At 43.0% G+C, this 27,709-nt stretch overlaps 1 protein-coding gene across 1 annotated transcript in view; it reads right to left on the reverse strand.

Moving 5' to 3' along the window:
• Positions 1-17,115: 17,115 nt before the first annotated feature.
• The window catches only part of LOC121856188 (SRSF protein kinase 3-like), a 137,345-nt gene continuing 126,751 nt past the window's right edge, over positions 17,116-27,709 (reverse strand). Inside the window, exons 9-12 of the mRNA XM_042351532.1 lie at positions 24,317-24,484; positions 23,767-24,056; positions 21,643-21,805; positions 17,116-20,359 (exon numbers count right to left, since the gene is read on the reverse strand). Coding sequence (XP_042207466.1) covers positions 20,175-20,359; positions 21,643-21,805; positions 23,767-24,056; positions 24,317-24,484 — 806 coding nt within the window. The 3' untranslated portion in view covers positions 17,116-20,174. The remainder of the gene's footprint in view (positions 20,360-21,642; positions 21,806-23,766; positions 24,057-24,316; positions 24,485-27,709) is intronic.

The raw sequence follows: 27,709 nt of genomic DNA on the forward strand, positions 1-27,709 counted from the left end.
TTCCGAAAATATGCGCATGACCGGGATGATAATTTTGCCACTTTTTCTTTCGTAGTTTTTCTAATACTGTACTTGTACAGTAAATAAATATGACCTTTATTTCCTTTAACACTAGTAACAACAATGAATCTCTGAAAGTGGCCAGGTCTTTGAACATGAGAAGTTAAACAAAAATAATAAACTACTAAAAACCTACATAACCTTTTGTGATACACGCAAAAACTGAATCGGTAAACCTGGTTTCATACACAACCAATTGTGTTTACATTTCGTGGACGTGAGCAAGATTCATTACTATTGACGGACTTTAAACGCACTACACACATTTAACGGGAGATTTATGCATTTACAAAATTTTTTTTAAATGTACTTAGGCCTCCCTTGTGACCTAAATGCCGAAGAAATAAATTACCCTATTGGCAAAACATTGAAAACACGAAAAACATTAATAAAATCACCGTTTCTTTTGCCATCGGTTAAACATTTTTTTTTTTTTTTACTATTTGGGAGTTCTCTGGGTTAACAAAGGTTAGGTCAGGCTTTCATTTTTTTTCTAAGAACACGACTACCACCAGAAAGAGCTATTCGATTTTTTTCATTTTTTCCACATATTCTTATCATTATAGTAAGTTTTTTTTATAAGAGATGACAACTTTTTAGGTCAATTGATAGTATCACACCAGACTTTATTTTTATATTAAAAAAAAATTTTCCTATGGTTTTTGACAAGTTTTGAATCCGGAAATCATTTTTTTAGACCCCCCCACCTAACAATCATAGTGGAAAAAGTTGGATTTTCTTTCTTTTTCAAATAAATAAAATACAGTCAACCCTCGCTTTCGCGGTCCCGCTTTACGCGGTCCCACTTTACGCGTTTCCACGTTTACGCGGTACCCTGCCGAAACCGGAATGCTCACTTTCCGCGGTGTGTGTACCCTTTTACGCAGAGAGCGGCGTGAGCAGGGTGCGCACAAGGTCGCCCGGTCATCAAAACATTACCGAGTTCTTCACCCGCCACCCACCACAGCCGGCCCAAGTCAGTGATAGTGATAATGATAGTGAGGATATGGACTTATATGGACTTTGAGGGGTTTGACAAAGAGGCCCTGCAAGCCTCTGTGGTGGATAGTGATACAATTGATACAAGTGATACAGGTGAGGGCCAATAATCTGCCCTCTGCCTCGGAACCAACCCCCCATCCCCGTGTGCCCAGCCATCTTTTCTACTAATGTAAGTGTTAAAAAACCTAATATTATTGATATTTCTCTTAATTATTAATTGTGTGTGCATACCATCATAAAATTAAGAAGTTATTTTTACTACAACGTAGGTATTGTGTCGGAAAAAGTGGAGTTTGGGGGTCGGCCCGGTCTCTATTTCAATTAATCCCATATGTTATGTTGCTCACTTTATGCGGGCCACCGTGGGTTGAATTAAACGCGTAAAGTGAGGGTTCACTGTACTAACCAACCAACAAAACCTAACCTTACCCAAACTAACCTCCTATTCTTCATGCCCCCACATCTTACCTTAATCTGTAAAACTATTGTGACACCACCAAATATGCTGTTCTTCACGCAGTGTACACTGGTTATTACACTTTGGACAAAGAACTATATTCGGTAATACACCGTGTTTCCTAAAAAAAGAAAAAAAAATGCCTCACTATTTTTCTGGTGTAACTCTGCAATTGGTGCAAAATAATCATTCTTACAATGTCGGCACAGCTCTTCCAACTCAAATTTCTGCTCCCGACCCACCCACTCATTGTTCATTGGCTAAAAAAAAAAATCTTGCCCAATAAAAATACTCAAATCGCTATAGCCAATAACAGGCTCCCACTTCACCCACCTCACATGCGCTGTTAGACGCTTAAGAAGTGAACACTGAGGTCTGGAGCGATGTGTGTGCGGGTGTCAGACCTCCTCCGCCAAATGTAAACAAGACATGGTGACACTTGTGAATGAGCTAAAGTAATAATCTTGAAAAATTAATATCACGGTTATCCTTAATTTCCGGTGGAAATATCATAGAAGACAAATGTCTTAGAATTGTCTAAAAATTACGAAATACATTTTAATAACAGCATAAGAAAGTCCGGTGTAAACTTATAAACTCTCCACTTTTTACAGATACTTATTGATGAATGACCCTTGGCCGATTTTTCATAGAAAATAATTACAAAAACACCGCAATTTCACCGAGTTTTATAGTGAACACTGTTGTAGTTTGTGCAAATGTGTTAAAAGTGGTTATTTCTAAATTAAACCTAACCTAACCTTTGTTGATATGAAAAACAAGCAGCAGAAGCATTGTTAGAAGACCTAACATATCTAACCTTACCTGACTTCCTAACAGCCCCCTGGTATATTAAACAGAAAGAACTTACTATGATATGGTGTAATTTTAATTTTTTTGTGGACGTGTTTTGGCGGGCGGGCGGGCGGGCGGGCGGGTCGTGTTGACAAAGCGTGTTCGGCATCCGGGCCTCAGGATTGCCAACTCGGATTTTCAAATGTCGCTTGGCTGGCACCTAAAAGTAGCTAAATGTCGCTAAATCTTCCATGGAAAGTCGCTAGCTATTATTCCCCCCCTTCAGTAATTTGATGCAAATTATATTTTCATAATGCCGACTATAATGGACGGAGTATAAATAAAATGCATTATGTAAAAATAAAAATAATATTTTTTTTAAAGGTTAATGTACACACTTACCTATTATTCAATAGTAATTGCATCCCAGTCCTCTTGGTAGTGTGAACAACTGTAGAGCTGGAAGCATGTGAAGTGCTTGGTTCAGGTTCTCTTGTAACTGTATGCCTCCACAGTCCCTATCTTTCTTAAAATATCACTAGGAAGTTCATAACTTGCACAACAGGTGTTCTGTCTTTTTAACCCATACTTTATTGTAAGAATTGCCTTTAATGTCCATAGTTTCATTTTGTTGCGCAATTTTGATTTCACAAAGTTCATATTACTAAATGTGCGCTCTACATCTGCGTTTGAATGCGGAAGAGATAAGGCAGCGAGTGCAATTTCAGCCAGATCATGGTAAGGGTTTTCACCTGTCGCATCTCTGTAATTTGCCACTTCGGACCACAATTTTAGGGTGTTAGATGTTTCTGTCCAGATTGTGTGATGCAGTTTTTTCCACTGGAAATCAATCTTGGTAAGGGTGCTGGAATCTTCTGTAAACAAGTGTGCCAAACCAAGTATATCTGATTTAATAGGCTTCAAGCATTCATCGGCACTCAGAAAAGAAATAGACTGCAGTCCACGAATGTTGTCAGGTAAGAGTTGACCAAGTTGTTTTATGAGTTCAACCCGTTCAAATGCATTGTCCCTGTAACCCCGTTGCTATATATTATGGCTCGAAATTAGGAAAACCGAGTTTTCATGGACAGTCCAAAAGTATCCAGAAAGTCGCTAGACTTCTGTGGATATCTCTAGATTTGAGACAAGTCGCAAATCGCTCTAAAATGTCGGTAGAAAAAAACAAAAAGCTCTAGATCTAGCTACAAAGTCGCTAAGTTGGCAACTCTGATTGGACAGTGATTACATAAGTTCGTCAAGATCGTCTTAGTGAGGTGAAAGTGTAAATCGATGTAGGACTTTTCATGCTAGACACGATTGTATTTTTGAAAACTCAATTTCCACCGAGTTGGAGGTGCAGCCAGGGTCACAGGCCTATAACCACACAATTACTGCCACATGACAAAGCTTTTATTTTATTTTATTTTTTAGGGTGTTGTGGTCACGGCTGTGATAAAGGCCAACCAGGGAGTGTAGTACTGTGCCTTCAGTTAAATCAGTTCATAGTTGTCATCAGTGAATGCAGAAGAGACTATAATAACTTAAAGTGAATACATATTGGCAATCGAGCTGGTAAGGACAACTGCCAGCCTATTCGTGTCATAGGTGCCACAGAGACTTTAAATTTTATTTTGTTTGTGTGCTTGCTCAAGGACTGAATCTGTGTTTATAATACACCACTCACAGGGAGATACAGTGTACACAGTGATAGTTCATAGTGTCATCAGTGACCGCTGAAGTTGTAAATAACTTAAAGTGAGCGCTCACTAGCAAGCAAGCTGGAAAGGCACCGTGCCAGCTGAAACCAAGTCGTGTCATAGGTGCCACAGAGACTTTAAATTTTATGTTGATTGTGTGCTTTCTCAAGGACTGAAACTGTGCCTACAATACACCATTCACAGGGAGATACAGTGTACGCAGTCGCAGACGACAACTCCATAGGCAACAGAGAGTAGCTAAGTACTTTTTCTCTCTTTATTTTCTTTGAAATAGGTGTAGATTTATACACAGTCTGCACCCCCCCCCCCACAACAACAACAACCATGAGTTTGATATGTGATTACTGCAGGGAGACGTCGGATATGGAGGATGCAGGCCTAACTAATGCAGCGTTTAGGAGGTTACTAACTGCCGTAAAGCTTGATGGCTGTTGCTGGTATTGCCCTGGCTGCATAGTCAAGGTGAATGAAGCGATTGCAATCCATAAGGGAACGAGTTCTCTAGGGACGAAAATAGATGAAGCAGGAGCCCTGCTGGTTGACAAACTGGAGCAAGTTGAGAAAGAGATCCTTGCTAAGACTGAGGAAGTAGCTAATAGAATGGAGGTGGTTGCTAAGAGGAGTTATGCGGACGTATTAGGAGGGCCACGGGGGGGGGGGCGGAGAGTAATACAGAATCAGTACAGGTTCTACAGCAGATTGGGACTCTGAAAAAGTGTGTCGAAGAAATGAAAATTAACGCACCTACTGTTAGGGGAGAAGAGGAACACCAGGAACGGCTCCAGCGCAGGAACAATGTAATAGTTTTTGGAGTTACAGAGAGCCAGGCGGAGGGAACTGTGAGTAAGGAAACACACGATAAGGTGCTGTTTCAAAATATTTGCACAGAGGTTCTGAAGATTCCATCAACCCCTCAGGATGTGAGGAGACTGGGACAAAAGCAGGGGGCTAAGCCTCGCCCCCTCAGGATCACACTAGGGAGTGAGGAGGAAAAATGGCAAGTTATCCGGCAGGCAAAAAACTTAGCAAGGAGCGAGGCATTTCGGGCTTATCTGATCTACAGATTTTGGCGAGGAGACCGGCTGTCACCTGCTTGACTCGTACTGCCAGGGGTGGTAATTCAGCTTCCATCTGCAAATTGCAAATTCTGGTCCACGTGGGTGCTCCGAGCATGGTCCTGAGGGCATTATTTTGAATAACTTCTAGCTTAGCTATCTGGTCTTCTCTCAGTCCAATGAGTGCTGGAGCACTGTAATATACCAGCGATCTGATGGCGGTAGTGTAGTAGGCTTTCAGCACGTGTATGTTCGCTCCTGTGGTTGTGGTGGTGAGCGACCTCATTATGTTGTGTCTGCTCTTCGTCCTGTGCCTGAGATACTCAAGTTGTGGCTTGAAAGTGAGTTTCTGGTCGAACCGGATTCCAAGACACTTGTGGATGTTGGTTCAGACTACCGGCGTGTTTTGTATGAAGAGCATCATGTTTGGTGTGTCTGTGCAGATGGCCATCGCTTTTGACTTGGCTGGATTTATCTTGAGTCCAAGTCTGTTGCACTCCTCTTCTATAAGTTAGAGTGCGTGTTGCGTGTTGGCAAGTCTGTTTGCTCCTCTAACTATGAGCTGTAAGTCGTCTGCATAGCAGAGGAGCTTGGTTGTTTGTCTGAAAGGAAGTCTGACTAGATTTTCCATCAGGACATTGAACAGCATTGGACTGAGGATGCCTCCTTGTGGGGTTCCGTTTTCATGGACCCTGTAGCTTGACGTGGCCCCCTGAAAGCGTACTCTTGCTTCTCTCTGTGTGAGGTAGTTCTGGATCCACCCCAGCAACCTTCCTTTGACGCCTTTTTCAGTGAGCGTCGTTATAATGGCCAGTGGATTTGCTAGTTCGAAGGCCTTCTCCAGGTGAGGAAGACCACCAAAGCTGGTTTATTGTCCACTGCTGAGTATCTCGGCGATGTTGTTGCCTGTGCCGGTGTTCTCGGTGTAAGCAAAAATGTGAGGGTGTGAACTGCCTACTTTCCACTTGAGTCTGTTGAGAGCCATTCTTTCTCCCGTCTTCGCTATGCAGCTGAGAAGGGAGATGGGTCTTGATTTGTCTGGCTCTCTGGGCTTCGGAATGGGCTGTATATCTGCCTTCTTCCATTCCGGTGGAAGTCTCTGTGCTGTTCACGAAGCATTGATGACTTGTAGCAAAGCCTCGTGCCCGGCTGTACCGGCATGGGAAAGCATGGAGTAGGTTATCCTGTCGGCCCCTGGTGCTGTGTCCTTGCTTCGTTTAATTGACTTCTGCAGTTCTTGCTGGTTGAAGGGTCTGTCAGTGTCATCTTCACTATTGCATGCCTCTTCGATCATCTTGAATTTGGCCTGTCGCAGACGCCGTTGTGTCTCCTCCACATGTCTCGGGAGGTTTTTCGTTGCTGCTCTGATGGAGAACAGTTTTGCAAGTCTCTTGGCTTCCGCTTCTGGGTTGGGATGGATTGGTGGTGGTGGTGTTGCCTTCCCAGATGCCCTTCGGATCTGGCCCACATTTTGCCAAGGGAGGTGTGCTCATTCAGTTCGGAGCACCACTTGAGCCAGCTTACGCTTTTGATTTTTTCCTTCTCTTCCCTGGTATCCTTTGCATGTGTTCTGGGTATCAAGTTCTATCTACAGGAGCGAACACAAACACCTGTAGAGTTTTCGTAGGGTCTATTTCCTGGATAAACAGATATGTACACAAGGAAGGTGGCGCTCCTTACTCTGTATGGGGTCAACTAGCCTCTCGGGCGACATGTGGTAAGTGATACATTAGCAGCTTCCATATGTCGCCAGGCACATTAATTAAGCGTGTTGGACATGGTAAATACATTGCCACACGCTGCTAGCTAGGCTGAATAAATAGTGTATATAAATGGAGCACATGCATAATATACATACATAATATACATACAGCATACATAACATACATACATCCTTGACTATGACTTGCAGGAGATGTCTGTTTGTTTCCGTGGGATGTCTTCTGTAGTTTCTTCGGGCCATGTTCACTCTGTGGTCGAGTTCTTTCACCCTGGGACAGTAGTACCAGTAATCCTTGTACTGTCTTGATGTAGGTTTTGTTTTTGGAATAGCCCTTTCTGCTGCTTGGTGAAATGCCTCAACCATAATGGACCTGAGTCTGTTATTTTATCTTTAACTGTAATATATGAACCTAGTCAAGAACAGGTCACAGGGTCTGTTAAAGCCAAGGTCCACTATAGATGGTGTCCATTACAACTGAGGTTTACTGTATAACTATACAGTACAGTACATCATTATAATTTTTCATGTGTATTTCCAATTGTATTTTTTTTTTTTTAATATTGGCCATAAAACATTTACTCATACCAATATTTCAGTTTTCTTTGCACGTTTCCAGGGGCAGATCCAGGATGAAAAAAAAAAGGGAGGGGGGGTTCTATGAAGATTTGGGTAGGGGAACATGGCAAGCAGAGCAAGCCCACAAAGCTGGGTGGAGCTTTTAGGGGGGAGGGGCACCGTTAGCCCCCACAGAATTTTTTTTTTAATCTGACTAATATCACGGGCATTTGAAGCACTTGACATTAGGAAATATTCTGAGGTCAATGGTAATTATTTTTTACTATACAAAGATGCCTCAGTACAATACTATTTTGTGAGATTGTGATATGGAGTACCATCATACGATATGTTTTCCCATGTGTGGAGGCGGAAGTTTGTCTGTGCCAGCGCCAGGTTGCCAGCCACTGTCTGACGCTGCAAGAGTAATGTCTGCAAAGAACCTGGTTTATTATTGAAACCTCTCACATGGCGCAGTGAGTAGGATGCCAATGCCCGACACACCATAACAGCCAACACGGCCCCTACATGCCCACGATTATCGACGCCCTCAAGGGGATGCCAGGGCCTCTCTACACTGGCAGAGAACACCATGCGCGCCCAGCAGCAGACCATAAGTGCATTGATGGCTCAGATGGCATCTCTAGCTACTGGCGGCCACGGCCATGCACCTACGCCGGCCATGAAGCCCTCAGCAACAGTCGGTCCAGAGAAGTGCGAGGCAGAAATGCCAGCAGCGGCGTTTAGGACGTGGAGGCGGTCCATGGAGTCATGGGTGATGTTGAACAGATGGTCACAACTGGTGGCCACACTCCACATTCGCCTGAACTGCGTCCCTGCACTCCAAAGGATGATTGACTCGAGATATCCCAACGGTCGGTGGGAGCAGCTCTCACCCAAAAAAGCCCTGGAAGAATTAATCGTCAAACCAAGCTGTGAAATGGAACGAGTTTTTCAACAGCAAACAAAGTGAAGATAAGCCCATGAAAAGGTGCTTTCAACAATGCTTTGCAGAGGCAGTGGAGTGTAAATTTAAATGTCCCACCTGTGATAACGACCTCTCTGAGTACATGCTATTACATAAAGTTATGGTGGGCATGAGTAACCCAGTGTTGAAAATGGAAATTTTCCAGGGGTACTCGAGTTATAATAGTGTTCAAGTGCTAAGAAACAAGTGTGTGTTATTTGAGGCAGCAGCGAGAGATGCTGGTGTATTGTGTCGTACATCTGGCCAGGCAGCGGCGGTTAGTGATGACATCACGGGTGAGTCTGAGGTAGCTGCCACCCGACCTTGACACCCCATTCGCGCACACTGTGGTAACTGCGGCATGACACGTGCCTCTGGTAAAGGCAACTGCCCTGCAAGTGGGGCCAAATGTCGCAATTGCTCTAAGGTTGGTCAATTCAAAAGGTGTTGTAGGAGTAAGACAGCCCTAAGCGCTCCTATGGATGTGTCAGATGCTGTCAGTGGCAACAGCCCAGCTATCCCGCCACCCCAGGTTACAAGTGTTCGTGACCCAGGCTGGGGGCAATTCCCCCACCACCCCTGTGCTGGCTGTGGCTGACACAGGTGCTATGGTGTGTGTGTGTGTGTGTGGCAGGGCCATTCCTGCTCCAGGACATTGGTTTGTGTCCGGGGCAACTTCGGGCCCATAATGGCCTGAGGGACGTGGCGAACAAACAGCTCAAGTGTCTGGGGTCCGCTCGCTGCCGCCTCAGTGTGGGCGAGGGTCCACCGTCCAGGAGGTCTACTTTGTGCAGACAGCCAAGGCCCTCTACCTGTCATTAGAGGCTTGCAAGTGCTTCAACTTGGTACCTGTCGACTTCCCGCTCCATAGGCGTGCTGTGGAGGGGGGCAGCACACTGCCGACAACCTACCTCCGAACCCTGGACCTGAGAGCAGTCGTGTCCCTCCTAGGCCAGTTGAGATGCCCATGCCTCCTTTGGAGGAGAATGTGGCCAGGCTGGAGGCGTGGCTGCTCACGCACTTTTCATCCACCGCATTCAACACCAGCAGGTCCCCACAGCCAGTCATGACTGGCCCCCCTCACCGTATGCACCTGATGCTCGGCGTGACCCCCTACGCCTGTCACACACCTGCTCCCGTTCCGAAACACTAGGAAGCAAAGGTGAAGGCCCAGTTGGAGGAGGACGTCAGGAGAGGCGTCATCCAGCCAGTGCCTGCTGGTGAGGCTACGGAGTGGTGCGCCAGGATGGTCGTAGTGGCCAAGAAAAACGGTCAGCCCAGGCCACTGTAGACTTCCAATGCCTCAATGCAAGCTGTCTGAGGGAGACGCACCACATGCCTGCACCATTCGACATGGTGTCCAGGGTGCCAGTGCACTCGTTCAAAACCGTCGCCGATGCCTTCTGGGAATTTCATCAGGTGGAGTTGGAGGAGAGTAGACGCCTGACCACATTCATCACGCCGGGGCCGTTTTCGATACTGCAGGATGCCCATGGGACATTGTTCAATGTCAGATGCCTACACCAAAAGGTTTGACAACGCTATTCAGGATGTGCCCCGCAAGTACAAGTGCGTGGATGACACTCTCTTCTATGATTTCCAGCGTGAAGGGGGCGTTCTGGCACACCTACGATTTTCTGGAGACATGAGCTCGCACAGGTATCACACTGAAACCAGAAAAGTTCTTGTTCTGCAAGAGAGAAGCTGAGTTTGTGGGTTTCCTCCTGGGGTGGGACCTCTACCAGCCCACTGCCCAACGTCTGTCAGCCATCAAGAACTTCCCCATGCCTGATCAGCCATCAATCACTGACATCAGGTCCTGGCATGGCCTGGTTAACCAGTTGGCTCCCTTTCTTGCCACTGCACCTGTGATGGAGCCCTTCCGTGAGCTCCTCAAGAAGCTAGTGGGCAAGCGGGTGTATTGGGACGACCAGCTGCAGCTCAAGTTTCGCCAGGCCCAGGACACCATTTGTCAGTTGGCCAAGGACGGCTTGGTGTACTCCGACAAATCCAGGCCTACGGCAGCTGTCACGGATTAGAGCAAGGAGGGCATCGGCTTCGTCGTCCTGCAGCAATACTGTGCCTGTGGCTCGCCAGAGACGCCCTTCTGCTGCGGGGGAGGGTGGCGGCTGGCTCTGTGCGGTAGCCGACATCTGAGCACGGCCGAGGCTGGCTACACTGCAGTAGAAGGGGAGGCCCTGGTGGTGGTATGGTGCCTGCGCTAGGCCAAGCTGCTCCTCCTTGGCTGCCCGAACCTCATTCTGGTGACGGACCACCGCCCCTTAATTGGCTTGCTAGGGGACAGAGCCCTCACGGATGTGGCGAATCTGCGCCTGTTCAGGCTCAAGGAGAAGACCCTGCAGTTCTGGTTCACGGTCAAGTACTTGCCAGGGAAGCGGAACTGTGCAGCTGAAACCCTATCCCGCTTCCCCTCCCTCAGAGCGGCGCCCGACGCGGAGGACATGGACCAAGAGGAGGACCTGTGAGCTACAGTGTATGCAGTCACAATCGCAGCACTGGATCAGGATGGGTGCATCACTATGGACAAAGACACCGTGTGCAAAGTGGCTGCAGACGACCCAGTATACCAGATTCTAGTGTTGAGGGTGTTGGTGGGCAACTGGCGTCCCCACAAGTCACAGGAGGTGGCCTGTCTGCACCCTTACTTCTCGGTGAGGGACAGGTTGGCTGTGGTCAGGGGTTTGGTCACCTACACTTTTGACCAGGGCTGCGTGCGCCTTGTCATCCCCGACTCCCTCCGCCACAGGGTCGCCGTTAAACTGCACATGGGGTACCAGGGCCTCTCCTCCATGCTCAGGTGGGCCCGGCAGTCTGTCAATTAGCCTGGCATGGAGGGTGACCTGCAGTATCATCGGTCCCGGTGTGCTGCTTGCGAGACCCACGCCCCTTCCCAGCCTCAGGAGTCATTGGTCTTGACCCCAGCGCCAGACTATCCCTTTCAACAAGTGGTGGCCGATTTGTTCCACCTGCAGAGCCACACGTACCTAGCATATGCTGACCGACTCACAGGTTGGCTGGAGATCGCCCACTTCCCCAACGAGGCCACCTCTGGAAATATCATCGCTCGTCTGCGGGTTACTTCACGAGGTAGGGGGCACCTGAGCAGATCTCCATGGATGGAGGTACCAACCTTGCCAGCGGTGAGATGACGGATTTCCTCAAGTCATGGGGGTGGAGGTGCAGCTCTCATTGGCCCACTTCCCCCAGTCCAATGGCAGGGCAGAGGCTGGGGTCAAGGCCGCCAAGAAGCTCCTCAGGGATAACACTGGGCCCGGGGGTAGCCTGGACTGTGATAGGACATCCCAGGCCCTCCTCCAGTATTTGAATACGCCTTTGCAGGGGGTGAACAAGTCGCCCTCCCAACTTGTCACCAGCCGCCAGCTCTGTGACGGCGTTCCCGTGGCCAGACAGCACTATAAGGTGGACCAGCACTGGCAGCGGGCACTTCGTATGAGTGAAGTGCAGTTGGCTGAAACCCAGGACGGGATCCTTCTGTTGCGGGGGGGAGGTGTTCCGCCAGCTGGTTCCCCTAGTTGTGGGCGTGCAAGTGCGTGTGCTGGACGCCGCTACCAAGCTCTGGGACAGGACGGGCATAGTGGTGGAGGCCCGCCCTCACAGGCAGTATGCCGTCAGGTTAACTGGCAGTGGCAGGGTGTCCATCCACAACAAACGCCACCTGCGGTGCCCTCCATACCCGAGCCCACCCCCGGCCCTTTCCCAGTCGGACGTGGCCAGGCCCTGGAGAGGCCGTAGGCCCCTGGGTTGGTTGGCTCTCTGTGGTGTAGTGTATGTGGTGTAAGATTAGTTTAGAAGGGTTTTTTTGCGTGTGTGTGTGTGTGTCTTTGTTTGACTGTTTTTTTTTTCTTGCATTATTGTTTTTTAGGACTGCATTGTTTTCCTTTCGTTAGTTCAAATGTGCATTGTCATTTCCTTTTAACTTGGAGGGAGATGTGAGATTGTGAGATGGAGTACCATCGTACGATATGTTTTCCCATGTGTGGAGGCAGGAGTTTGTCTGTGGCAGCGCCAGGTTGCTAGTCACTGTCTGATGCTGCAAAAGTGAAGTCTGCAAAGAACCTGGTCTATTATTCAAACCTCTCACATATATTAAAGAAAAAGTATTGGAATTTTCTAATGAAAAAGGGGGGTCCAGACCATCAAGCCCCCCCCTCCCCCCAGATCCACCCTTGCTTTTTCTTGGGAATTAGGGAATTAAATTTCCTAGCTCCTGGTAAAACAAAAAAGTCAAGTTTCAGAAGAAAATGGGTAACAACTGATGGAGGAAGTGAGTGAATATATGTATTCTTGCTAAATCTTGTAGGACGAGTCAGCTAACTAATGCAACAAACTACGTAGATGTTATTCTTGTCATAACTAATGGAGACTGCATTTCCATTCTAAACAATAAACAGAGTAATATCTCCATTAGCCGTAATCCCTCTTAACCGGAACTCTCCAATAGCTGGAATTAAAATTTGCTTTGGATTGTTCAAGAAAAATTTTCAATTCTGGGTTTGGGAACAATTTCCACGGTTGAAAATCAGGTACATTTAATGAAATTTTTAAGAAAAATTCTGGAAATCTCGACACATTTTTTATTTCTGGGTCTGGGAATAAATTTTTAGGGCATTCCAAAAGATAGCATCGTGTTCCAAAAGATCCAAACATGCTAGGAGTGTGGGTGGCCCAGCTGTTTGGATCGCTTGGGTCATATTCTGATGCCATTGTACAAGGTTGTTCCCTGGCTAGCTGCTCTTTTTGTGTACAATTTGTGTTGAGCAGTGTTGTACATTATTGTACCAGAAAAAATCAGCCAAGAATACAGTGTTAAGAACATAAAAAGTGATTACAGTTATGTATACAGTGACCCCTCGGTTAACGAACTCAATCCGTTCCAGAAGGTCGTTCGTTAACCGAAAAGTTCGTTAACCGAAACCATTGTTTCAATGGGTTTTTGGGTAATTGGTTCCAGCTCACCGAAAATTTCCTAAATTCAACAAAAATGGTAGAAAAGTTCACTTACTTTGAGGTGTGTATGTAGAAGGCTCCTGGATGATGATGATGATGATGATGGGAATTAGAATGGGGGTGGAGGAGAAGGAAGAAGAAAAGGCATTGGGGTGGAAGAGAAGTCACCCCATGGCACCATTTCATCCATAAAATTTTAGTTCTCTTGGTGTATTTCAAGATTATTTTCTTTAAATCAACACTGCACTGCATTATATATTGTCGCTAAGTAAAATATATTTCAAAATGACCAATAATTTGCTTGGAAACACAGAAAAAAAGCATTTAGTTGAAGAGAGTCTCAAGCAAGATGTTACCTCCACTGAAAACAGAGAGAGACTAACGCTTGTCTGGTGTGTTAACAGGCTGGATGGCACGCCAGAAACTAGTTTCTTTACCTTCAATTATGTTCAATAATTGTTAAAATGACTAAAAAATTTAATATTAAACTTTTAAAATTTTTGAATAGTATAAACTTCTTGATATTTGCTAAAATAGTAAGGAATTTAAGCCCTAGAACCGATTAATGTATTGGCGGACTGATACTAAAGCTGGTTGCCCGGTCAGTATATATATATATATATATATACAGTCAACCCTCGCTTTACGAGGTCCCACTTTACGCGTTCCCACGTTTACGCGGTACCCTGCCGAAACCGGAATGCTCACTTTCCGCGGTGCGTATACCCCTTTACGCGGAGAGCGGCTGGCGAGCCGCGCCATTTTTAGATCCAAACCTCCCGCCATCTCTCCCGCCCTCTGCCATGTTGTGTAAGCGGCGCGAGTAGGTTGCGCAGTGTGCGTCTTTGTTGCGTTATCAGTGACGTCATATGACGTATCGGACTGTGATTGGGCCATGCATCCTTACCTCCCTCCGCTGCTAGCTGTGATTGGTTTAAAGTAATATGACGTGTCCACCCGCGAGAGGGAGGGAGGAAAGACGACGCTTGACCTAGCCGCGGCAGTTTCATCCCTCCAGGCCACACAGTGTATACGTGAAACCATTGTTCTGTAAAATGGCTTCCGCCGGACCACCGCCCCCAGAGAGAAACCTTTCCTTACCTGGACCCAGCCGCCCTAAGCCAAAGAAGACACGACGTTCCTTAAGCTACGAAATTAAATATAAGATCATACAAGAGTTGGAGAAATGAACAAGACAGGTTGATCTCACGCGCCAGCATGGTGTTAACGAGTCTACGATCAGGACAATTAAGAAGGATGCAGCCAAGATAAAGGAGCACATGAACATCACAAAGTCTACAGGTGCTTCTATGATCAAGTATTGCCACAACCAGGTGCTTCTCAAGACATAAAAATTACTTGTGAGCTACTTGGTGCGTCAGGCGCGACGGAACATGGCGGTGGACACGCGCTCAGTTAAGGAGTACGCACGTGAACTGTATGCTGCAGTGTCATGAAAGATGGAATTACAGAGCCCAAACCCTTTAATGCTTCCTCTGGGTGGTTACAGAGGTTTAAGAAGAGAAACAAGATCACCAATATCAACATTGTTGGTGAAGAAGCTAGTGCTGACCGTGTTGCGGCTAGGAAATTTCCTCCGTTTTTACGTGAGATTATGGAAGAAGGACAGTACACCGACGACCAGGTGTTTAACATGGACGAATCTGGTTTTTTTTGGAAAAAAATACCTTCCAAGACCTTCGTTGTGAAGAATGCCAGCAAGTGTCGGGGCCGGAAGTTGCAGAAGGAGCGCATCACCGTCCTGTTTGCCACCAATGCCTCCAGTACCTGTAAGCTCAAGTTATCGGTGATCCGCACAGCACGCAAGCCTACAAGAGCATGGACATGACCAAGCTAAATGTCCACTGGCTGACCGCACGTAAGGCGTGGATGTTCTCTACACTGTCCCTCTCTTGGTTTGATGACTGTTTCATTCCCGATGTGAAGAAATTCTGTGAGCAACAGAATGTGCCATTCAAGATTTTGTTGCTGCTGGACAACGCACCAGGACAGTCGCCCCTTCTGTTAGATCGTCACCCCAACTTAAAAGTGGTCTTCCTTCCTCCCAACACTATGTCTATATTACAGCCCATGGACCAAGAGTTATCTGTAATGTAAAAGCTGCATTCTCTACTAAAAAATTCAAGCTCCTGAACAACTACACCAACACCAAGGAAGAGTTGCATAACCTGAGTGACACCAACACCGATAGCAAGAGCGAAGACGACGAGGATCAACAGTTGGCAGAGCAAGAAGTACTTTTAAAACAATTCTGGAGAACATTCAACGAGGTTCAGACCGTTGCAGTAGCAGTGGACCTTGCCAGAGAAGCTGCGCAGAGTGTTACAGCTGCAGGCTTCTCCGAGACCACCAACGACGACATCCTGGAGGTGATAAGGGATCCTGATGTGACTACCGACAACATGGTAGATGATGATGAAGTCAGTGAAGAGGCAGGTGGTGCGTCATCCCAAGAAGAACGCAAGTTATCCCATAGTAATGTAAGGGGTGCCATCGAGTGTATCGAGAAAGCCAAGCTCCTCCTTTCCGACGACCCTGACGCAAACAGGTATGAAATCTTCACTACCCAGCTGTTGCAGACTATGAAACCCAAAATCAAGGTTTATCACGACAACATAAACACCAGCCGTCAGCAAAGCATAACGGAGTTCTTCACCCGCAACCCACCACAGCCAGCCCAAGCCAGTGATAGTGTCAAAGGTAGAGGCAGTGATGATGACTTTGAGGGATTTGTCAGGGAGGCACTAGTAAGTGTGGATGACACCGATGAAGACTCACCTGAGGGCCAGTAGCCTGCCCTCTGCCTCGGAACCAGCCTCCATTCCCCTACGCCGACCCATCTCTTCTACTAACGGAAGTGTTAAACCCAGCCTTGTTTTTTTCTAACCTAACCTTCAGTTTATTCTTCTCTTATTGATTGTACCCTTCTATATTATGTGTGGGTGAATACCATCATAAAGTTAGAGGTTATTTTTAGTAAAACGTACGTATTGTGTCGGGAAAAAGTGGAGTTTGGGGGTCAGCCCGGTCTCTATTTCAATTAATCCCATATGTTATGTTGTTCACTTTACGCGGGCCGCCGTGGGTTGAATTAACCGCGTAAAGTGAGGGTTCACTGTGTGTATGTATGTATGTATGTATGTATGTATATATACACATATATATATACATACATACATATATATATATATATATATATATATATATATACATACATATATATATATATATATATATATATATATATATATATATATATATATATATATATATATATATATATATATATATATATATATATATATATATATATATATATATATATATATATATATATATATAAGGTGCAGATAGTACTTGCCTGCAAATATTGTATGATTATTTTCATGATCTGTGGATTGAGGCTAGCTGGAAGGGGCAAAACAAGATACATGTATTTTTTTATTAACCAAGTGCAATAACATGGGAACCAACTACTGCTGCTGCCCCTTGCATTTTTCCAAAGAATGTATAAAATGATGGATTGACACCTTTACAATGCAGTGGTAACTTAGTCAATTTTCTTATAAAAAAACCACACACAGGATTTACTTTTACTGTGAAACAATAATAAGAGTATTAACAGATCACCTCTAATGAGCTCCTTTCATTGTCGTGTGTAAGTATCTCTTCCCTGTACCTTTCTTCTTTATTTTCACAATCTCTGTAACTCAACACTCTGTTGTTTTATGACCACTTATTTCACCAGATAGACCACAAATAAGAACCAAACAAATATTTCCCATTTAATTGTTAAGAACTCACTTGCCTCGCCATACAGTACCAAGTGATACAATTGATGTCCACTCTACACCCAGCAAACAGGGACCACAACTGACAACCATATTACCTTTGTATCCAGAAGGCTTTTATCTTAAAAACAAAACTTCTTATATATGGACAGTGAGGAGTAACTTTAATAAGTCCATCATTTCATCACCATGTTATGTTGATTGAGACAAGACAGTGATTCTGGGCTTCAACATCCCTTGAATGTTTGCAAAATCAAATGTCATTTTTTAAAAGCAGAAAATGTGTAAATAACTTAAAAACATATACAGTACAGTATATCGTAGTAGAAACTGCCTCCAATACAAGTTGAGTAACTATACAAGGTAAAACAGAAAAAGTTAAAATACTTTTGACATTTTTGGGAATAATAATGTACAGAACAGGATTGCCTTTTCTTATATTGTTTGAACATACATAAAAACAGATAAGTTTTAAAGATACTTTATAAAATCAGTCAGCATATTGGTATGATCGTCAAATAATATAAAATAATATCAGCCAAATATTAAGATTATACATAACTAAAGAAATTAAAAGTGCATGATTTCTAACAAATTCCTTAGAACATTTTCTTTCAATAACTGTTCTGCAAAAATGATCTATTCCATTTTGGTAGAAAATTAAACACAGACCTGGTGTGCTTCACCTTTACTATCAAGAGTATCGTATCATTATGCCTGCTATACAGAGGATCGGACAAGTCTACCACAGCAGCGAGGCCCAAATTCTTAGTATGTCGTACAAAATTTGTTGGCCTACTGCACCCTTGGCAAGGTTAGAGGCATCTTAATATAAGACAATGTTAGCCTGATTATGGGAGACGTTCCATAAGCAGGGTTGAGGCCACCCGACCCACTTGTTTGCTCACCTACATCCTGCACCCCTGCTTGACGCTGATTTACATACATGCCTCATACGGAGGATCCTGACTTGTGATGCCATCATTGTCACTGGAACCAGTGTGGTGAACCTGGTGCACAGGAACCCATGCAGTAAACCTGGTGCACAGGAACCCATGTAGTAAATCTGCTGCACAAGCATCCAGAGCAAACCTGGTGCACAGGAACCCATGTAGTAAACCTGGTGCACAGGAACCCATGTAGTAAACCTAGTGCACAGGCATCCATGAAGTAAACCTGGTGCACAGGCATCCATGTAGTAAACCTGGTGCACAGGTATTTGTAAAGTAAATCTGGTGCACAGAAGTAGCATATTGGAAGCCAAACAGGGAGAGCAGGAGGTGGTGTCACATTACTTGCCGTCGATAACACTATTGGCTGGTGGAACAGAGTCACAAGGGGGAGACATAAATGAACTCTACAATTATGTCACAATGAAAGATAACCTACAAAACAAAGGTGCATCTCTAAAATGGAGTAAAAATAAATTATATTCATAATCACTGATGCATATGTATGACATCTTACAGATGTGGCTAAATATACAGAAAAACACAGTGCCTAGTAGCCTCAATAAAGTAAAGGGGATGTAACATCACTGTTCAAGATGAATCATGAAACAGTGGGGGGGGGAGGGGTAACAGGGAGCTTTATTGAGAAGGTGGGAGAGCAAGGGGGAAGGAGGAGAAGGGAGGGGGATTGTACTTGGTATACAGCCAGCTGGACAGGGTTCTACTGACTTCTAGGAGGGCCTGCATTTAGTATACAATTTTAATGATGGACAAAATATTGCAATCAGGCTACAAGGCTAATTGTATGTTATATAACACCAGCCCTGTTGTTTTATTTGCATTTCCACAGTTGGTACATATCAACACTGCATCTTCAATTCACTTTAAAAAAAAAGAGGAAAAAAATGCATTTAGTACCATAAAAGGATCATCTCCCTTTCATTAAACAGAAAGAGAATAAAATGATGCATCTATCTTCTGCAAATGACTGCTCGCTCTCGCTCTCTCTCTCCAGTGGCAAAACCATTTTCATTTACACCTCAAATATATGGTATACAATTTCAAGAAATAAGCAAGTAAACTATGATAATAAATGAATATATATATATATGAAGAGAAACCAAAACTTTTCAATGGTGACTTGAAGAGTTGCAGTTTCTGTGTTCCAACCTACGGAAAACTACCAAATTGCTCTGTCGATATCTTGTAAAGCCAACGTTTTATATTTCAGGGCTGATGGGAAACCAACTTCATTGAGTGGTGCAATATTTACATAACTATTAAAATGAATGTTTAGAAAAGAGCCATCCCGTTGTGCACGATGACACAACACCGCAGGTCATCAGGGCATGTGGTCCTTGGTACCATTACTATCCCAAGTTCTGCAGTAGTGCTGGTGGAATAGGGTTGAATAGTCACTTCTCATGCAGGATAATTCATAGGATCTCTGCTTCCTCTTACAAATATTTGTGGTTTGAGCAGTTAAATCAGCAAAAGAACATATGATTCCTCCAAATGTCCCCTCTCAGCAATATGTACTATCATGGACATTGAGAGGATTAGCAACCATCTGTCTTTATGTACACTCACGTCAGAACCACTGGACACAGTCATCATCATACTAAGACACTTGCACAGAGATTACTGGTTCCTCCAATCAGTCTCTTGGCATCATCAGAGCTGAATGAACCAAACTAAAAATCCATCCTTTATAAACAAGAGTCAAAAGCACTTCTGGTCAAGAATAGGGCCTCCGGTGACCCCCAAGGCGAACCCTGGTATGTGCACTGCCCACCCTCAACCCTTGCCTCATCTGACCACTCATGTGCTATGGTGACACTACACTGGCTAAGGACCAGGTGAGCTGATCTGGAACATTTCTTTAACAGTTGTCATTCTATGGAGACATCTTTGGTATCTGCCCTGATTCTGATCACCATCAAGTGCATATGTGTGAATGGTCAAGTGAGAGGTCGGGTTACTGCTCCCTGATACCATGCGGTTCTCCTGCTTGGGTGAGTTGGCCCAATCAGACAAACTGACTTTCTACCAGAGAGAGGGCTGAGGGAGCAGTTTTGGCTCTTCCCGTGTTCATGAATTAAGCCATGGGTGTTTGAGGGACTCTCCAGCGGTGGCTCGCTCTGATGTGTCAAATGCCAGCATGGGATTGAGGAAATCACTAAAAGCACGAGCCTCTTCTTCTGGCCACTCGTATTTCTCCGTCAGCACCTCAAACATGCCCCACGGACGGAGCTTTGTGATATGCTTCAGGTCTCCTAAAAAATATAAAATAAATTTGCTTTACATTTAAATCAATGAATAAAACTTAACAATCTACAACATTAAGAATATTACAACAACTAAGTACCAATACAGTGTTATGTTTTTATGCTATTTTGAGGAAAACTTTAGTTTTATGAAAACAATATCTATTTCAAGAAATAAAAAAGTAAATGGTTACATGATGCAATAAGTACCAGCAGCTCTTTTAAAAGCTAATGTTTCCATAGTGATTATAGACTGGAGGCCACATACCTAATGTTCTGCTTAAGACAAAGAAAGACACTTAAGATACACAGTAGCTTATACACCTGAATGTCTCACAATATGGCATCTGTTGAAGTTTGTGAGGCAAAACTCTACTTGGCCCAGACTGGAATACACCATATCCTGTAACTCTGATACTGTCAATAATGTTCTTCCAGTTTCACATTACTCTGGGTCAAACTTCATCTGAGATACTATAAGTAATAAAGATCATGTCTTCTGAAATGATGTCAACTACTTTGATGCTGAGGTCAAAGATGAAGGTCTCCTCTGCATTCACTTAACCCAAGTACCTTTCCTGCCAAGTAATTTAGTCTATGTTATGTCATCCCTAATAGCTGTCAAATTTAATATGAAAAATAATTACAAAAATAACAGTGATATGACTACAGTACAAGGGGTCCCCGAGTTATGAACAGGTTCTTTTCCTGAGGATGTTCTTAAGTCGGAAATGTACACAAGTCGGAACACATGCTATGTGCATATACTTACAGAACAATGTTTAAAATCTCACTATATCATAGCCTAAGTCCTTATATACATCTAAAATTCTATAGGAGGAACTTTAAAATATAGTAAAGCATAAGTTCTCCTTATGAAGCTGGAGGAAACATTTAATCTACTTCCTTTTGAAGAAAAAAATAATACATACCGTATACTCTTGAGACATTACCATACAGTACTGTATATCACATCCATTACATGGAATATATTGAAATAACTTTAAATTAAAAAATTATCAGCCTAAGGCTCTGAGCATTCCTTAATCCTATTTAATTTAAGAAGCTCTGTGATGTAGTCCATTCTCTTAGTGAAACTGACTTGTGACAAGTTCTAAACTTGATAACAATTTAAAGATATGAATCACCCAGAAACTCAATTTTGAGATACTACTGTATAGGTACTGTTGAGTACAGATTTAAGTGTAAAGTGATGGTCATTAACGACAGCATAATATAGGTGGTGCCTGAACCTAAATATGAATACAGAATGTTTATTTCCACATACATACCCTTTTTATCAAAGAATTCCTTTGAGTATTTGCCAGACTGAGCTATATGGCGTGGAATTTTTCCCAAAAGTTCAATGATGTGTGCTAAGTGGTCCTCATCCCGTGAGTAGTCGGCCCCACTATGTGGCTCGAACAAGTAGTCTCCAGTTGCTAACTCAAAAGCCTGAAGAAAAAAACATCATCAAAATGCAAGAATATCAACACCAAGAAAATTCAAATTCATGGGAGTACATTTATACTGACGATACTGTATTTATAGCATCATAGTTGGAACTCCATTATTGTGAAAGAGTGAAAATGGATCTCATAATCCTGATGGTCTGTTGGAAGCAGTTTGGATACAAGATACAGTAGACTCAACTTTCAGTACAAGAAGGTGTGGTGTGACTTACAATACACTTGAATGCCTTCAATTCCCCAGTTATGAAGTCAGGTAGTACCCATTCACAGCTAGGTCGACAGGGGGGGTACCCTGGATGTAAACCAGCAACCCCAGGCATAAAAGACAAGTTACATATCTACACTATTGTTGCACTGCTTTCTGTCCTTGTAAGTTTCCTCAAATACTACATGTACATACATGTTTGATGTTCTAATGCCTCCCAGAGTTATAATTTTATCCAACCATACCAATTTACAACTATAATTACCAGTATTTTCACAAATCAATAGACATACTTGATTTATGATAATACTGTTTTAAATAAGGTGATGAACTTAGAATTCCTGGGTAAAGGCAGAGCCTGTTCACAAAGGCAGTCAATAGTTCTTCTTTGTGAACTATACCAGTATGAATATACGCCATGAATTTTCAGTTTAAAATGAAAGGTGAAGGATCAAATGGTGGGTGAAGACCGCTTTTCCTCCATAGAGGTTTTTAACATTCCTTTAAGCAGAATAAACCCAATATGCATTCAAATTTTGAATTTCTGTTGGACCTCAATATTTGCAAACCAATGACTGGTGCACACATTTAAAAGTGCTTGGCAATAGTTCTCAAGAGGTAGAGCTTATACCATGAGCTGTACTGTCTACTGTATATGTTGCTGTTTTTTTTTAAATTGGTTATTTTGCAAAATTCCCGGCATGCATAATGCATATTGGTAATTTTACAAAATAACTTACAAACAGGTTAAACAAGGTAAAAAATAAAACAGGACCACTTAACTGTGTATCAATCTACACGAGCCATACTATCCTATCCTAACAACCTAACCATAAGGTTAGGTTAGTTTAGGTTGCCTGTTTGTAAGTTATTTCGCAAAATTACCAATATGTATGGCATTAATTTTGCAAAATAACCGATTTGTAACTGTTAGCATGCTCGCCTTGCAAGCAAGTGGTGGACCCAGGTTCCATACCTGGACTGGGTGAAACTATGGACAAGAGTCTTTACACCATTTTCCTCTGTCTACCTTTCAGTAATTGAGAACCTAGATATTAATCAATTTATGGATAGTGTTCCGCGGTAATGGTTAGCCAGAGCTGTTGGTCAGTTATCCGGTCTTCTCAGACTCTTACTTGGCGTTGAATCATATACTGTAGCTCATTAACTTAGGGTGTGGTTGGTGTACTGGTGACAGCTTTTACACCTTAAAAAAAATCATGCCGAGGTGGCCCTAGAAATGGCACCATTTTTGAGGTGCTTGCATGGCTGTGTTGTTGTCTGGTTACCATAACGACGATGACAGCTCGTTTCATGGCCAGAAAAACATGTACAGTACTCCTAGTTCAACTCGTGATTTCTTGAAGAAATTATTATTTCTTGTACTTATTGGCTAAATATAAATTTGTAGAAAAGAGATTCAGCTTTCTAATGGTGCAAAAAAAATGAAATATCTCCATTACGGTGCATCCTACATGTATGTGCACAACAATATCTCGCATGATTTGCTCCATTTTCTATGTAGCAAAATGAACCCCGCCCTGGGCAGACAGCGCACATAAATATACCCGCCCTTCATGTGCTAGACTTAAGTATCTTCTTGACTAGAATATTATTTTTGAGGGATGGGGATTTCCAGGCAGGAAAGAAACCCCCTAAATATACCCCTGCCTTGATCAACTTCACATGGAAGTTGAAGGAGTAATAACAATTGATAGAAAGATTTGAATAGCACTAACCATACAAGCAGTACTCCACACATCTGCAGGGGCCCCATAACCAGCTCCTAACAGCACCTCTAGGCATCGATACTGCCGGGTTTGAATGTCTTCTGTGAAGTGATGGTCCACCCAGCAGGCATTGCCCAGGTCGGCAATTTTAACTCTCATGTCGCACACCTCGTGGACAGGATCAGGAACACGCTCTATGGCTTTATGGTCGGGGCAGGAGGCAACTCTTCGCATGCCACTCCCACTACTGCTGCTGCCTCCACTGAAGTTACTGAAGTTGGCACCTACGTCGTCACCATCTGTGTGAACGTTCAAAGTATTTAGCATTAAGGAAATGTAATTTAAGTATTTTCCATATAAAAATTAAGAGAAAGCAATAAAAACTAATCCATTATAAATGAGCTTCAAATTAACGTAATTCTCATTAACTGATAAAAATACAGCTTCGAATAACTACATTTTATTTACTTTTCCTAATATATTTCTAACTTGTATGAAGAGCAATGTGTACAAGACAATTCTTCATGAATACCAAGTGGTAAAACATAAATATTAGCACCTTCATCCTCAGGGGGAAGCCTCATATCTGGAGTTATCTCAGACTCTGAGCGGCCCAGCGTGGGGCGGGGGCTGTCGTGGCCATTCATGAGTGGGTCTAGTGAGAGGCCCACCGCCCCACCCGGCCGCACATCTCCTTCACACATCTCTGCCAGACTCTTGCGGTGTTCTGCAGGCCAATCACAAAACACATGTTAGTCATGCACCTATTGCTACTCGCATTAGTTCGCAACTTGTAAAAACATATTTGGACTGGATAAGTAATAACTTTAAGTGTGAAGCGGAGGGTATGATAATACAGGTATGAATCACATCAGCATTTTCAAGGATTAGTTCATACAACTCAAGCCACATGTTTCTTACAGGGTAAGCCAACAAGAGGTTTAATGGTACATCTAAGTAGTGTGGTGATCACTTGCATTAAATGAGACCATTGGGTTCTCTGCTATATAATGTATATGGTATGGGCAACAGGAAGGTATTACCCATACTAACTACAATTTACTTAAGCTCAGGAGTCATCAGACAAAGGTGAGATTCTTTTATAATTACTTTCAGCACACTAAAGAGGTCGTCTTTACTATATAAAAAAACAAAATTATAATTCTAACCAATTATCTAAATATTAAATGGTGTGAAATTGTCTTTAAATGTGCTGAATTATGTACTGCACTTAAGTTCTTTCTCAGATATTACAGTGATGTGTACAGATGCATGCATGTGAAAATATAATATACAAGAGTGAATACTTGTTCCAAGTTAAGTTTTAATATCTAATATGAATCTGGAAAGAAATGCATTTTTTGCTTACTTCAAATCCTTATTTACATAGAATAATATTCATATTGACAACCACTGTACACTTGAGCCCTTCTAATTTGTCCTTAACTAATTCAGGCTTTGCAGTGTCAAATTACTCAGCAATTTTAGGACACTGAGACTCAAATGTTTGAATTACACCTTAGTTGTCAAATTTACCCATCCTTACGACAAGTTGAAAATTGTGTTCCTGCATGGAAGAACAATGCCACAGGCATAGCTCTATGAGGAGGCTCCATGTGAACATCTTTGAGCAGGCAAAAGTCAAGCAAGAAGAATAAATCTTCATTTTAAATAGTACGACCACAATAAATGCAGGCATAAGGTTGGGTAATAAAAGAATATTGGACCCCCATCACTGAGATGCATGACAACTGTACAGTGCCTCCAATAAACTACTGTACCGATAGTTTAAATGTCAGAGAAGTTTACAATCAAAACATCCCTGATTCCAACCAAACCCACAGATCAATTACCTGGCTAAATATCCCATAGATTTATACTGTATATATTTTAATATCTTGTGAGTTTATACTTGAAATTACTCTTTTTTTTTTCAATAAAATGTGCTGGAGTGAATATTCGTGTTTATCTTTTATCAGCTTTACAACACTTCATTTACCACTAAAGTATTACCCTGTATATAGATTTACACTTAAATATCTTAATATGTGGCAGGTATATACAATAAAACTCTCTTTATCCAGATTAATTGGAAGGAACTCCAGTCCATATTAAGTGAATTCCTGATAAAGCAAATTCCAGAGGGGTTTATTTAATCTGGAAAAAGTTTGGATTAACCAAGAAAAATCAAGACTACAATTCGGATTGCCGTCTGGCACACATGAACCCCAGCCCCAGTCACTTTGTTTACAAGCCAGTCACACTGCTACAACCCCCATGTGTGCATCTCTTAACTCCTGTGGACTATTTGTGATTTTGTGGACTAATTATCATGGCATCCAAAGATAAGACAACTTCAAAAGGAAGTCAGAAATGAGTTTAACTTGAAGGACAAACAAGAATTATATACATTATACTGCTGGTTAGTTATTCAGAAGTGTTTAATTGTTTTTCCACCACACGTGTAGATGCGGACTATTTCATGTTAATCCGGACTCAATCTGGATGAACAGAAATTAGTCTGGAGTGGTTTGCCAGTCTGGATGAAGCAGAAATCTGAATAAAAAGACTCCGGATTAAGAGGGTTTTACTGTTGTGAAAATAGTAACTTAAGAAATATATTACAGTACTGTACTGTATATATCTTCTAATAAAATGTTCTGGAGGGGATATTAGTGTGTTTACCTTATGTATAAATAATGTTAATACTATACCTGTAATTGAGATGTAGTTCTATTTTATTATCATATGATTATCTTTGTTTCACTTCATTAGATCACTACTGTTAGAGAGTTCTGAAATAGTGGTATACATGAGTCTGGTGTAGTTGTATAGGCTGTGGAATGCATTGATATTTTTCATATTTAAATAGCTGCCATTTTATGTTATTTTGGTTGGTGTGTCTAATATGGCAGTAAATGAGGTTAAAGCCATGCAGGATATAAAAGTCTATTCCTTGTGGACAACCTGAAAATACTTGACAGGATTGAGCCAATTTGGTTTACTTTTTTGTACTGTACTACCCAAATTTTTCACCAGAATTTTTGAGAAAAAAAAACACTATCTTGATCCAATGAAGGTAGAGCCCAGTAGTTAGTATTGGAGGTGTTTAAATGTATATAAAAGTATCTTTTTATTACAGTAGTTAGTTTTCCTCTTTCAAAGAAGGTGCATGAAAAGTACCGTTTGTATATAAAAAAATTAAGCTTTAATTCCACACCACAGCAAAATTTGAAACCTGAATGAAGAGTATCACTGTGTGTGTGACTGCATTTAAGCTTGACTGAAAAGGAGGCACTGTCAATTCTATCCAAATTAAATTCTGCTACAAGATGAAGTGCCTTCAGTGACTACCGATTCTGGATCCGACAACCTCATCACTCCAAAAGATTTCTAAAATATCATGTCATCACTGTGAGCAATTGCTATTGTGAAAATTGTATGAAAGATGTTTTAGTAAAGGAGAGATGATAAACATAAACGGAAGTGAGCACGCACGCACGCACACAGTATTACCCCGCTTAACGCGGTTTCGCTTAGCGCGTTTTACCGTATACGCGGTGCCTCGCCAGAGCCGAACTTTCACTTAACGCGGGTTTTTTCCACGTATACGCGGTGAGTGTCCGGCTCGAGACGCTATTTTCAGATTCGCCCCACCCGCCTGCTCCCGCCTCCTCCCTCCGCTTGGGCAACCTGAGCGGTAAGGTTGCGCAGTGTGTGTCTTTGTTGCGTTATCACTGACGTCATATGACGTATCGGACTGTGATTGGCCATGCATCCCTACCCCCCTTTGCTGCTAGCTGTAATTGGCTTAAAGTATTATGACGTGACCACCCGGGGAAGGGAGGGAGGGAGGAAAGACGACGCTTGACCTAGCCGCGGCAGTTTCATCCCTCCAGGCCGCTCCGTGTATACGTGAACCCATTGTTCTGTAAAATGGCTTCCACCGGAC

This window comes from Homarus americanus, unplaced genomic scaffold, assembly GCF_018991925.1.
Source record: "Homarus americanus isolate GMGI-L3 unplaced genomic scaffold, GMGI_Hamer_2.0 scaffold48016, whole genome shotgun sequence".
Taxonomy (NCBI): domain Eukaryota; kingdom Metazoa; phylum Arthropoda; class Malacostraca; order Decapoda; family Nephropidae; genus Homarus; species Homarus americanus.